Consider the following 14,864-nt stretch of genomic DNA (forward strand, 5'->3'; position numbering starts at 1 on the left):
CAGAATAAACCCAACATTCCCCCGTTTTTATTATATGTTCTTAATGTTGAAAATACATTTTCATCTTCAATTGTGTCTTTTTCCCACTGCAGCCTTTTCCATCTTAATGCAGAGCCACGGTACACTTTTCGTTCTGCATCGATCGGCGAAGAACAGAACTAATTGTAATGTATGGCACGGATGATTTTACAGGAAAATCTCTCACTGATCTCCTTGACTTCCTTTAGCGGAAAAATCTGAGTGAGAGCATGGAGCGGGCGGCTGTACACATTAATGAATTTGAGAGTGTTCACCGTGTCCACTGCTTCTGTCGAACGGATATTTTCAGCCCGAAACAGAATCAATTCTTATGCCAGAAATACAACAGGACAGACTCGACTGACAGCATTAGCTTTGATGGCGATAGAGAAGAACTTAATGGACCTGAAACGCACGTGTAATCTGTACCACAGAGTAATTGAAATCTTCTTGAAAAAAGAAAGGAGGATGCATTTTGTGTATAAATAAAAATAATTTTTGGTGAGTAAAATGTCTATTTTCCTAAATAATATATATATATATATATATATATATATATATATATATATATATATATATATATATATATATATATATATATATTTTTTTTTTTTTTAGGTTATTGTTGATTCTTTTTTTATGTGTCGCAGCTGTAGCTGCATTAAAGGTTTTATAGCTGATAGGTCTGAAAAACAACTTAAGTAGCAGAACGAGTAAGATCAATTTAATGGGAAATAGGTTTATAACCGGACAGCAGAAATGGGGAGAACTCAAACAGCCTGCACCGCTCACAGTCTGCTGTCCTTGCAGTTTTCACTGAATGACCAGTGAGTGAGTCTTAAATACAGGCAAGTTGTCACCAGGACTTTGGACAGATACGTTTCAGTCATTTGCAGTGCAAAAAGTAATTGATCAGTGTCGGACAGTTGACGGTTCGTGCTGACATATCAACTCAATCACAAGACAAAGATTGATTAATCAGCCAGACTGTTGAGTGTTTATGCTGACATCTCAGCCATTCACAGTTTTTATGAGAATTATGTTTTTTTACTCACAAAAACTATTATAATCTTACAATTCCCTCCCGTGTGAGTATAAACACATCGGAACCTTGTTCGTTAGCGACGCTATTTTGAACAAAATTCTTCACAAATTACTTCAAACTGGAGTTTAGACCAACTTGGAGTAGGCAAAAGCCCCTTGAGGAGTTGAAGGAGAATCCCTCCCCTGACCTCCCGTTTGGGACGATTGCCTCATGGCCTGATGCCTCACAATAGGAAAGACGTATTAATCAGTTTCAGACAGTAGCACAACATCAGGGTCAGATTGGGATTGTTGCATGTGTATACGAGTTAGCATTAGCTGGGTTTCAACAATCATGGTCCTTTCGACTGTGACATTAATAGTATGTTTGATCAAAGCTGAGAAGCAGGGCAAACAATGGGTTAGGATAACAAGCACAAGAGCAATGGCAGTCATGAACGGTAGTCTGTCCATAAGCGCAAAAGGAACTCATCAGGCCATCCTGGTTGTGAAACCGGATGTCTTGTCATAGCGTTCTGTATGTTCTTTATAGTTTGTAGGGCATCATGGAATGAGTAAGATGTGTTGTCAGGGGTGAAGGTGCAGCATTAGTCTCCTACCATGGCACACACGCCTCCTTGCTGAGTGGCCACTCCGTCAAGAGCAAGGCGGACCTGGACAATCACCTGGGCCATGGCGGCTAGGACCTCTCGGCCTTGCTCTAGCCGGACTGACACGCTGACACAGGCCCGGAACCTGCAGTCAATGGTCTCCAGACGCAAGGTGTTCCTTGTCGCTCCTACCCAGGGGAACAGAGCAATTAGGATTTTGGAGGAGACTGACCAGTGTTTGTGTTTGAGGGGGACATCCGAGCCCCACACTGGATCAGGGTCTTGAGCTCCAACACTTGTTCATCAGCTTTGACGGTGGTGGCCAACTTGGTGAAGTTAGCGGTCAAGATCCCACGGTGAGGTCCTGTCCCAACGTGAAGATGACCAGCACTTTCTTTTTATCACCACAGTTAACTTTTTTTATATTTATTATAAGTATTACCCCTTCGACTGTATTTCCTAGGCTTATCTTAATTTTACTGCAGAAACCACAAAAACACCATACAACGTTTACAATATATTCGTGCCTACCCTTGAGACACAGGACACTTTCCAGCCCTAAAAATGTACCTGCAGTACAATATATTCGTGCCTACCCTTGAGACACAGGACACTTTCCAGCCCCAAAAATGTACCTGCAGTACAATATATTCGTGCCTACCCTTGAGACACAGGACACTTTCCAGCCCCAAAAATGTACCTGCCATTGACTAGTATAAACACAGGGTTTTTGTCGCCGTCACCCAGGACGCAAGTCACATTACCCAGAATGGACCTTCACATTCAATGCCCCTTTAACGCATTTGGAAACACCGTCACAACATGCAGACATTAATGTGGACTTACCCGAGATCCGTCAGATGTCTCCCTCCAGCAGGATAAGTCTTCAACCCCCGAGAATCCAGGCGCCCCCGTCGAAAACTCCGGCCCACCAAGGGTTTTGAAGACGCCGTGCGCACGGTCACTTACCAGATGTCGAACAGCAGCGCCTGGGTTCTCGCTCCGGTATATTGACCTCCAAAGCTCAGAAGGACCAAAATGTTAGGTTCATTAATAATTACCCTCGTTCGTAATTATCAATAACTGCAGGCAGACATCTTATTCAATTATTGACATTTAATTAAATAGAATGGATCACGGATAAAACCTCAAAGGGGAGATTCAACAAGCCAGAGTTTCTCCTACAACTTCCGAACGTCTCCTCGAATAGACTCTTATTGCCATGAATCAAAACAATTTACAGAGTTGTTGATCATTTCATCACGTATGAGTAAAAACAACATCTGGAACTACAATAACAATCGAAGTATTTCACCAATAACAAGGCAGGAGACTAGACCAAACAACATTTGGATTAGAACAATTATGCCTTCCCTTGACCTAAGAATCATATAACAATTACATAAAGAAAAACCCGAAGTGCGTCACGAGGTATAGTTGCTATGTTGTAAATAACAAAAGCAACATTCTTGTTATTGGCCGAATAGCCCTGGCCTTGTTACAAAAGGGACCAACGAATCTCGAAGACTCAGATTGGGTGAATTGTTTGTATAAACATCCTGGAACAGGCAGTCCAGGTTAAAGATGACTTGGCGGTTATTGGTGACCTCGCAACACTTTGAGAATAATAAGAGAATGATTTAACAAAGAAATGACTTAATACAACTATATTTATAATAGTAATACAGAATAAACCCAACAGCGACCAATGGCAGTAATTTCTTTTTTCATGTTTCATGCAAGATAGGTTTTATTTTTTTCCTTAAATTTCATTCATAGACCTCAAAATACATTTTTCTTTCGCGTTTTATCTGTTTACCTTTTTTATATTTGGAAATAAATGACCGTATCAGCCGCATTATCTTTCGTTTTGGCGTTTTGACTCTGTCACCTTGTAGTTTCGTGCATGTCAAGTCTAATTTGTGCGAATATGAGCCATACCTTTGATTGAGTCATCTTTTTTTTTAGTTACAATCACATTAGTACCTCGCCACTTTGCGCTTCAACTTTCGCAGCCTCACTACATCGTACATTTTTTTCTGGGGATTTTTTTTTTCTCGTAAGTTCATAAAAATGTGAAAATCCACGCTGAAACCCACTGACCAGAACCCACTCTTGATATTAGAACTTTGCACTCAAGAAAAAAAAGTAGAAAATTTTAATAGGGGTGATCCTACTTTTTGATTATCGCGGCCCTGTCTGGTCTACATTATCCGGGATAATCGAGGTATTACTGTATGGGCTTATGTGAGAAAATGTGCTAATTATTTTGACCACATCATCCTCTTTATGCACACTCTCTTACTCCAAGCTGTATAGGCTCAAAAGCCCACTAATAATTAAGAACATCAGGTGATGTGCATCTTTGTCATGAGAAGGGGTGTGGTCTAATGAAATCAACACACTACATCGAGTATTAGGCAACTTCTTTTCTTTTGGAAAAATGGGTCAGAAGATGGACTTGACAGGCCCTCAAAAGGAGGACGGGCCCGGCAACGTCGAGAGCGGCAATGCGCCGGCGCCCCTGGGAGACGGGGCCAGCAACGTCGAGAGCGGCAATGCGCCGGCGCCCCTGGAAGACGGGGCCGGCAACGTCGAAAGTGGCAATGCACCCCTGAAGGACGGGGCCGGCAACATCGATAGTGGCAATGCACCCCTGAAGGATGGGGCCGGCAACGTCGAGAGCGGCAATGCTCCGGCACCCCGGGAAGGGGGAGTTGGCGACCCCCCGAGCAACTAGGGTAAGGTGCCCGACTGTGCTGGCTTGGCCAACACTTAAAGGACCAGCATGGACGCCCGCCAGACCTGCCACGCCTCGTCACACGCCGGCGCGGACGCCGGACGGACCACTGCCTTGTCTCGTTTCTGGCCAGCGCGAACGCCCACTGAACCAACCACAGCCTCGTCTCGTTTCTGGCCGGCGCGGACGCCCGCCAGACCTGCCACTGCCTCGTCTCGTTTCTGGCCGGCGCGGACGCCCGCCGGACTGACCTCTCCTTCATCTGTTCACGGGTTGGTGTGGACGCCCACTGGACATTGCGAGAGCTCCCACCAGCCCTCCCTGCTTGTTTCTCGTTTCTCATGTATAATTGACCTTGGGACATCGAGGACCCTAGAGGGAAGTTACTGTCAGGAGTGGCTCATGTGCCCCTCCTGGCGTGGTGTCATTATTGTTATCAGCTGTTGCAATTATGTGATTAGTTTTTCCTTGGCTTTTTAAGGATTATGGGTTGTGTTGATTGTCGTCGGATCGACTGATTTGTTCGTTGTCATGCTTACGTCACTTGACGCCACGCTGCGTCATGGGATATCATGTTTCAGTTCTGTCATAGTAAATTCTTTCAAGCCCAAGTTGTTTATGTTACGTTTTTGCTAGTTAATTAAATCAAGGATCAAATGCAACGGTACGGCCTCCCTTTTCCTTCGGCGTTTCCGCATCAGGGTAAACTTTCCCCCGTTCGCGTCTCGCTACACGGTGTGATCACAACATTAGCAGGGAGGCCCAGACCTCCCTCTCCACAGCCACTTCATCCAGCTCTTCCAAGAGTATCCCAAGGCTTTTCTGCACCAGCCAGGAGACATAGTCTCCCCATCGTGTTCGAGGTCGGACCCGCAGCATCGTTCCGGTGGGACAAGCCTGGAACACTTCCCGAGGGACCAGGAGACGTCGATTATAAAATTGTTGAATTTTACAATTTCTCACATATAAGCCGCCCCCTGATTCAGTTTTCACCTCCATATTCATGGTTTTAATAAGGAATACAAATGTGTTACTTTGAAGGGAAAATCTTTAGAAAAATCATCATGTGGTATTTCTGAGATACTATATGAAACAAAAGCACTTTATTTGGGTCAATATCATGAAGTTAATATGCCTGCCATTGTACATACAAAATATCAAATTTCAATTCAATTTGAAAAAAATAAGTATCTTGATGAAAACCTGATGTGTTCTAGTAACAGAAATTAAAATCTTCTTACCAGAAGTTTAATGGCAGCCATATTGTTTCAAATATCAAAATATTTCAATTGATTTAATGGTTCATATTATCACAGTAGTTGTCACTTTGTAACAAGAACTAAAACCAAAAAAAATCAAAGTGGAATTTTGTTTTATTTCAAATTCAAGGCTCCTCGCGTCTGGCCAGTCAGAGCACGTTTAACTAGGTAAGACGGCAGCGCCCTGGGGAAGATGGCTGCTCCCCGAGTGAGCAGTGACGGACGGGCACAAGTGAGTTTTTTTTCTTGAATTTCAAAATAAATTTAGTTTAGCATTTGTTCTGTTTATTTTTTCTCTCTTTTGAATTATGAATTAAATGAGGGTATCGGCCATATTGTCTTGCTATGGCGTTGTCAACTTGGAGTTTCGTGCATGTCATCTGTTTTTGTCAGTCAAAAGTGACTTATATGCGAGTAATTACGGTAGTCAACAGGGTTGCAAGAAGCGTGAAATTGAGTGGCAACTTTGGTATTTGGGTGGATGAAATTACAATTAATATTCTAATAGTTTCGATGTGTCTGTTCGGCGAGCTGTCTGGCGTCGTCACGGGCTAAAAGTATATTAAGACTTATTTGGATACAGTTTACAAGAAATTACAATTATTTAATAGTAATTTCTTGTAAACTGTGTGTATGTAAATGTGACATGCTAAAGTGTTTAATTTATTATTTATTAATAAAGTGTTTAATTTATTATTTTATTAAACAAATAAAAGTCTTAATATACTTTTAGCCCATGACAATGCCAAACAGCTCGCCCAACAGACACATCGAGACTATTAGTATATCAATTGTAATTTCTTGTAAACTAGTATAAAATTTGGGATGGGCACGATTGAGGCAAGTTTGACTATACACGCACGAGAACAGGACATTTCGTTCTGTCACCCAGGAACACATAAATTGAAAAACATCTACACACGTCAATAATCCGCAACTTATTGATAATTTTGATATTAGATATTTAGATATTAATGCTCTGACATTGTCAATGCAATGACAAACTCTGGTAATTAAAATTTTGAGAGGAAGAGATTACCTGGTTGATCGCTTTAAACAGTAAACTCTCTCGCTCTCTCTAATGATTATAATTTTGAGAGCGAGCGAATCTGGCGATGAATGGTCCGTTCTATGAAATTTCAGGCGGCGAATCCGGCGACGAATTGTCCAATCGACGAACTGTCTGTCGAACAAACGTACGCTCGACAAAACGTCGGTGGACGAAGTGTCCGTCGACCAAACGTCCGATCTCGGTTTGCTGTGTGCAGACAACACTAGAGTCATGCGTAATTGCCCACGCAAACAGCTTAGAGGGAATGTTTTTTTAGGACAATGCTCCATCACATACATTCAAATGCACCTTACCGTGTCTAGCAAGAAAAGGCCTGAATGAAGAAAAAGAAATGACATGGCCTCCATGTTAACCAAATTTGAAGCCCATAGAAAACTTATGGTCCCTCATCAAATGTGAGTTTTACAAATTAGTACACCCCTCTTAAGAATGTCTGCGAGGTCGTGGTTGCTGTTGCATGCAATGTGACAGATTCCATAGATGGCAGGCTTTTCAGTGTTGTTCGCAAAGAAAGGTGACTCTATTGGTCATTGATCTCTTTTTGAATGTCATACATGTATATTTGTGGATGTTGAGCTGTTGTATTTGTTTCCTTGGTGAAAATAAATTATTAAAATGGAATTATATTTGTTTTACTGTTATGTTGCCTAATTATGCACAGTAATGGTCACCGGGACACACGGATATCCTCCTAAAATAGCTCAAACTAAAAAAGCCCCACTCAACCCCCAAAAATATTCAGCAATTTTATTTTTAGATATATTGAGTTTTTGAGGTAAGAACATGTTGGTATGCTAGCTCCGACAAAACGGTAGAGGTTAAACAAGGAATGAAAGCAAGATTTGTGGATACTGGTGAGATGCCAGAGAGCTTTCCTTACCGAACCAAAGCACTTTTCGCCTTTGAGGAGATAGATGGTGTCGATGTGTGCTTCTTTGGCATGCATGTACAGGAGTACGGCTCTGAATGCCCATTCCCCAACACCAGACGAGTCTACATATCTTACCTCGACAGTATTCACTTCTTCAAACCCAGAGTTTTAAGAACAGCAGTGTACCATGAGATCCTTATCGGCTATCTAGAATATGCCAAGAAACTCGGGTAATCCCAGTTCTACATACAGTGGGGCAAATGGGTGTTTAGTCATCCACCAATTGTGCAAGTTATCTTACTTGAAAAGATTAGAGAGCCCTGTAATTGTCAACATGGGTAAACCTCAACCATGACAGACAGAATGTGAAGAAAAAAAACTGAAAATCACAGTTCTCAACCCCCAAAAATATTCAGCAATTTTATTTTTAGATATATTGAGTTTTTGAGGTAAGAACATGTTGGTATGCTAGCTCCGACAAAACGGTAGAGGTTAAACAAGGAATGAAAGCAAGATTTGTGGATACTGGTGAGATGCCAGAGAGCTTTCCTTACCGAACCAAAGCACTTTTCGCCTTTGAGGAGATAGATGGTGTCGATGTGTGCTTCTTTGGCATGCATGTACAGGAGTACGGCTCTGAATGCCCATTCCCCAACACCAGACGAGTCTACATATCTTACCTCGACAGTATTCACTTCTTCAAACCCAGAGTTTTAAGAACAGCAGTGTACCATGAGATCCTTATCGGCTATCTAGAATATGCCAAGAAACTCGGGTAATCCCAGTTCTACATACAGTGGGGCAAATGGGTGTTTAGTCATCCACCAATTGTGCAAGTTATCTTACTTGAAAAGATTAGAGAGCCCTGTAATTGTCAACATGGGTAAACCTCAACCATGACAGACAGAATGTGAAGAAAAAAAACTGAAAATCACAGTTTGATGAAAAAATGAAAAAATGAATATTCAGGGCTTTTAATCCCGTTCTTTAAATCCATTTATATAAAAAAAAAATCTAAATATTATATCTAAGATGGTCCTAGTCTGACACCCTTATATGATCACAACAGCTCAAACATAGAATCCAGGATAGAAAATGCATCTATGGGTCATGTGACCACATCTTAATTTTCAGCAAGTAGCCCCGCCCCCAGTGTCTCATTCCGTACCCCAAATATTTAAATAAATAAATAAAAAATAAATAAAATTGCTATTAAGATGAACAAAAAAGTTATAAGAATGAAATACAGACGAAATTACCTATATGTTTATTATTGCAACAATTGGGGATATTGCTTGTTTCTTTCTTTCAACAGTCACCCACTAATTGAGTGGCAACTCTTTGGTATTCGGGTGGATGATTCCTTTGTCTGAGAAAGTCACAGCACTCTGCTCTGTGGCGAAACCTAGACCAGAGCACATGAAAATATTGTGTTCCAAATAAAATGTTTACCATCCTAAAGGACACACCTGTTGTAACGTAGCTCTTGATCGATCTCATCCAGTGTCTTGCATTTGGTCTCGGGTAGCATGAAGTAGAAGAAAATTGCAGCTCCAATTGAGGTTATCCCATAGATTAGGAAAGTGCCAGACAGACCTATTGCATCTAGTGATTCAAAAACGAACAGACAAATCAGTGTTTGGTGACTTCATAAGGCCAAAGCACATTTCGCATGTCTATTTTTAAAAAAATCCTCTAGTACATAATCTACTTTGTATTTCTATCGCTGCAAATAAGGGTAACAAGATAGAACCTTGACTGGCGCTCAGTAATCATAGAGCATGTAAAGTTCAAAATAATAGCCATTCACAGACAATAAACAGTTTACAGGTCTGAACAAAAATCAGCCAATGCAAAGTTTTAATGTTGAAACAAAGGAATGAATGCATGATGGAAAATTTAATTGAAAGTTCCAGGTTTGAGATGGATTTCACTTCATGAAGGTATCAATTATAATTTAAAAATAGTTATTTTGTCATTCATATTTTTGATTTTAATTCCTCATTTTTGATCGATTCAGCACATAAATAAGAAAATGGGTGATTTGGACGGATTAGTTTATAACATTGTCTAAAAATCGAAGTTACTATAGATCTCCTCTCTTCTTGGACCCTTTTATGCAGCTACAAACACAGCGACCAGATTGTGTTTTTAGTGTTGGACATTTTTATACCTGTCTTGAGGTCAAGATCTGCACTAAAATGCGACATTATTGTCTATAGTAATTGCATCGCGTCCCAATCTGATCTACATTATCCGTGATATTCGAAGGATTACTTATCCATTTTCATTTCTGAAGCCGATGTTATCCTCAATTTCATAGACCAGTGCTGTTTTTAAATATACATTTGTTAATTGTGTCTTGCTAATTACCTTGTATTAAATTGTGATATGTAAATAATTTTGCCTTGCTAATATCAAATAAAAAGTATACATTCTTCCGATCTTTCAATTCACTCACAAATTCTTTTATTATTCAATAGGTCCAATGGTATATTATTTTGTCATCAAAAAGAAGAGCATTTCACTGTTGATTTTTTTTCTGTTACTTGTATTGATAGGATAACCATTATATACTTTATTATATTTATATATTTTTTCGCTTTAGAAATCAAAATTTCCTACATATAGATCCCACAACATGTCGTGTGTGCTGTAGCAGTTATTCAGCATCACTGTTTGATGCTGCATGAGGAGAGCTTACTTAAAATGTCCAGGAAAGTGAAGCCAACCAAAAGGTGGGCAATCCAGTTGAAGCAGGTCGTAAGGGCAAATGCTCTCCCTTTCAAAGCAGCAGGAAATATTTCACTGAGAAGGAGCCAGGTCACTACAACAATGAGAAAAACAATGAGATTCTGTGCTGTCAAGATGCAGGGAAGCCCTGACCAGAAGCATTTAGCAAATGAATGAGTGTGCTATTTCACGCTTTGAGCCTTTTAGCTCAGGAAAATTTACAAAAATCTGGAATTCAGCATTTTGCAAATAGAGTACAGTCAGTGTATTTGGGATTTCCTCATTGTTATAAATGTTCAAGTTATTTTAACATTTAAGTTTGTTTTTTTTAGTATTTTACAATAAACTCTCTATCCATCCTTTATGAAATTCTAAATTCCCTTTGTCAGACCTTACTGCTGCATATAATTGCTTCTTACTGCGTTGTTTTTTTCTACTAAGCATTGCCTGAATTATTGTATACATTTTACAATGTCCTTAATGGCCATCGTGGGGGAGAAAGAGAATGGTTGTCACACTTGCAATATCTCGACCACCAGTGGAAGATGTTTTCTGATATCTATAAAATTTTCACCGTGCTTTAAATCTACATTTTAGATACAGAAGTAACTTTGACCTAATAGGCCCGTGCTGTAAATCTACATTTTAGATACAGAAGTAACTTTGACATAATAGGCAATTACTTTTTAAAGTTCCATTGTAGGTTTTCATTGTCCTTTCTATCGAGTTTTTTAAATTTGTTTTCTAATTATTCAAGCATTATCAGTAAAATGTGTGAGGGATTAAAACTAACAGCTTTGATTAACATTCTCCTGCTAACCATTTGCTTGCCAGCTCTCAGTTGAGCTTACGGTCAAAACACAAGTTTGATAGAAGAGTTCCGATAGAAGGCGCTACTAGAAAATGCAAGCACCGACACTGGCTTTTACCAAGTGACAAATGACACGTGCCCAATGAGTTGGATTGTTTTTCTTTTAACTAAAGTACAGTAAAATATTCCGCTTTCAGTCAGTCCGTCTCTCAGCCAGGATTGTCAAAAATGCACTACTAAAATCCCGGTTTTAATTTCTGATGATGAAATATTAGATGTTCAATTGGCAGGTTTGTTACTATACTCAAGGGATCCTAAATATTAGATATTTAGAAATTAATAGATCTTATATGTGAATGGAGCCATGTTAAGGTGCTTGAGCCTCCAGTTAGAACATTTAGGGTAAACATGTTTTGGGTGCCCACTTGGAATTTTGCAATCCATGATAAAACTAGTAAGAACTACATACTACTCTTCCATTGAGGCATACTCCCACTGCCCTTCCGGCCCCCTCATTCTTGTGACGTCATCGAAAGCTAACGGAAATGTTACATTTTTTTGGTACAATTTTAATACTTTTACTTCATGGATTTGTGTGAGGCTTAATTATTTTTTAATGCTGTTGACAAGATTCTATTATATTATTGGTGTGTAAATATCCGTGATTTGAGGTTTTAAAGCACTGCTGCATATTGAACCAATGGATGCAAATGAAACCATTGCACATAGTCTATTTTTAATATAATTAAGATGAATATACAAACATGGGCCAAATCCAATGGAATATGCAGTGACAGCTCCCATCATGCATATGAGAATGATCCAGTTGAAAACTTTTTCTTGAACGCTGTGAGAAGATTCCATAATGGGATCCATAGTTCCTTCTGTTTTGTGTCCAAAAACTAGTTCATCAGCAACCTGCAGTTTGTTATTTTCATCAAAAGATGTGTAATTTCCAAGTTTTAAATGAAGTTGCCTTGTTTTGTTGCCAGTTGACCCATTTGGACTACAAGGTTCTATGGCTTCCTCCAGTAAATGTCCACTGATAACTCCAATGCATATTAAACAAAAAGCCAAGACACTGCAGCCACCGATAAGCAAAGGCCTCCTTCCAACTTTATCAGAATACACCATTGAGCTGAGCGTGGCGATGACTTTGACTGTTCCAATACCAACAGATGCAAGCAGTGCAGAGTTGTCTGTTTGAAACCCCGCAGAGTGAAATATTGTGGAGGCATAAAAGAGAACATTTGGCTGGCCTGTGAACTGCTGGAATAGCACCAGTCCAAGCCCAATGATGGTGCGGGTCCTCATATTGTCTTCACGACGGAAAAGGTATGTAATATCATATTGTACCTTCTTGCCTTCCCTGCTGCTGTTAGGCCAAGCTTTGTTTTGGTTTTCCATTGTAGCACTGAGGGGTGTTTCAGAATAAATGCATCGTTCCCCGGTGTTTGATGGAAGAAACCATATAAAAACAAGTTGACTCAAGGTTGGTACTATAGCTAAGCCAAACATCCACTTCCAACCCATTTGTAAGTCAAACAAAATATAGTTTATAGTGTAAGCAATAAGAATGCCTATAGTGATTCCAGCTTCGTACAGCGTTACCAAAAAACCCCTGCGCTCAGGAGTCACAAGCTCCGAAATAAAGATACAGCAGGACATTGATGATTGGCACATGGCAAATCCCACCGTGAACCTGCCCAACAATAGTGATGTGTAGGAGCTGATAAGGAGGATGAGACTTCCAGTCAGCAATAGGATATTACTGAGCAAGATAGATTTTCTGCACCCATTACGGTCAATTAAGCCACCCCCCACTACAGAGGCGAACAAGGCTCCAATCAACAAGGAGCTGACAAGTGCCTCTTGTTGTATGCAGTTGAGTCCAAACTCAGCCTTGAGCTGCAGCAAACTGCCAGAAATGATTCCCAGTTCGTAACCAAAAACCAGACCTCCCAGGAAGGAAATGACACTGGCCAACAGGAGGGTAGAGCAACCTAAGAAGAAGGAGACATTTGAAAAAAGATCAATATTTTTATATATATATATATATATATATATATATATATATATATATATATATATATATATATATATATATATATATATATATATATATATATATATATATATATATATATATATATATATATATATATATATATATATATATATATATATATATATATATATATATATATATATATATATATATATATATATATATATATATATATATATATATATATATATATATATATATATATATATATATATATATATATATATATATATATATATATATATATATATATATATATATATATATATATATATATATATATATATATATATATATATATATATATATATATATATATATATATATATATATATATATATATATATATATATATATATATATATATATATATATATATATATATATATATATATATATATATATATATATATATATATATATATATATATATATATATATATATATATATATATATATATATATATATATATATATATATATATATATATATATATATATATATATATATATATATATATATATATATATATATATATATATATATATATATATATATATATATATATATATATATATATATATATATATATATATATATATATATATATATATATATATATATATATATATATATATATATATATATATATATATATATATATATATATATATATATATATATATATATATATATATATATATATATATATATATATATATATATATATATATATATATATATATATATATATATATATATATATATATATATATATATATATATATATATATATATATATATATATATATATATATATATATATATATATATATATATATATATATATATATATATATATATATATATATATATATATATATATATATATATATATATATATATATATATATATATATATATATATATATATATATATATATATATATATATATATATATATATATATATATATATATATATATATATATATATATATATATATATATATATATATATATATATATATATATATATATATATATATATATATATATATATATATATATATATATATATATATATATATATATATATATATATATATATATATATATATATATATATATATATATATATATATATATATATATATATATATATATATATATATATATATATATACATATACACATATACACATACACATATACACATACACATATACACACACATATACACATCACATATACAACACACACATATACACACACACATATACACACACACATATACACACACACATATACACACACACATATACACACACACATATACACACACACATATACACACACACATATACACACACACATATACACACACACATATACACACACACATATACACACACACATATACACACACACATATACACACACACATATACACACACACATATACACACACACATATACACACACACATATACACACACACATATACACACACACATATACACACACACATATACACACACACATATACACACACACATATACACACACACATATACACACACACATATACACACACACATATACACACACACATATACACACACACATATACACACACACATATACACACACACATA

At 36.7% G+C, this 14,864-nt stretch overlaps 1 protein-coding gene across 1 annotated transcript; it reads right to left on the reverse strand.

The window, feature by feature from the left end:
• Nucleotides 1–619: 619 nt before the first annotated feature.
• LOC144193234 (solute carrier family 2, facilitated glucose transporter member 10-like) lies at nt 620–13,141 on the reverse strand (the record flags this gene model as incomplete). Its single annotated transcript, XM_077711995.1, has 5 exons — nt 620–1,840; nt 8,854–8,999; nt 9,064–9,199; nt 10,299–10,421; nt 11,903–13,141. Coding segments are annotated over 4 exons (1,595 nt in total), but the record flags the coding sequence as incomplete, so codon positions are not given.
• Between the last annotated feature and the right edge of the window lie 1,723 nt (nt 13,142–14,864).

The sequence above is a fragment of the Stigmatopora nigra genome, unplaced genomic scaffold, assembly GCF_051989575.1.
Source record: "Stigmatopora nigra isolate UIUO_SnigA unplaced genomic scaffold, RoL_Snig_1.1 HiC_scaffold_273, whole genome shotgun sequence".
In the NCBI taxonomy this organism is placed as follows: Eukaryota; Metazoa; Chordata; class Actinopteri; order Syngnathiformes; family Syngnathidae; genus Stigmatopora; species Stigmatopora nigra.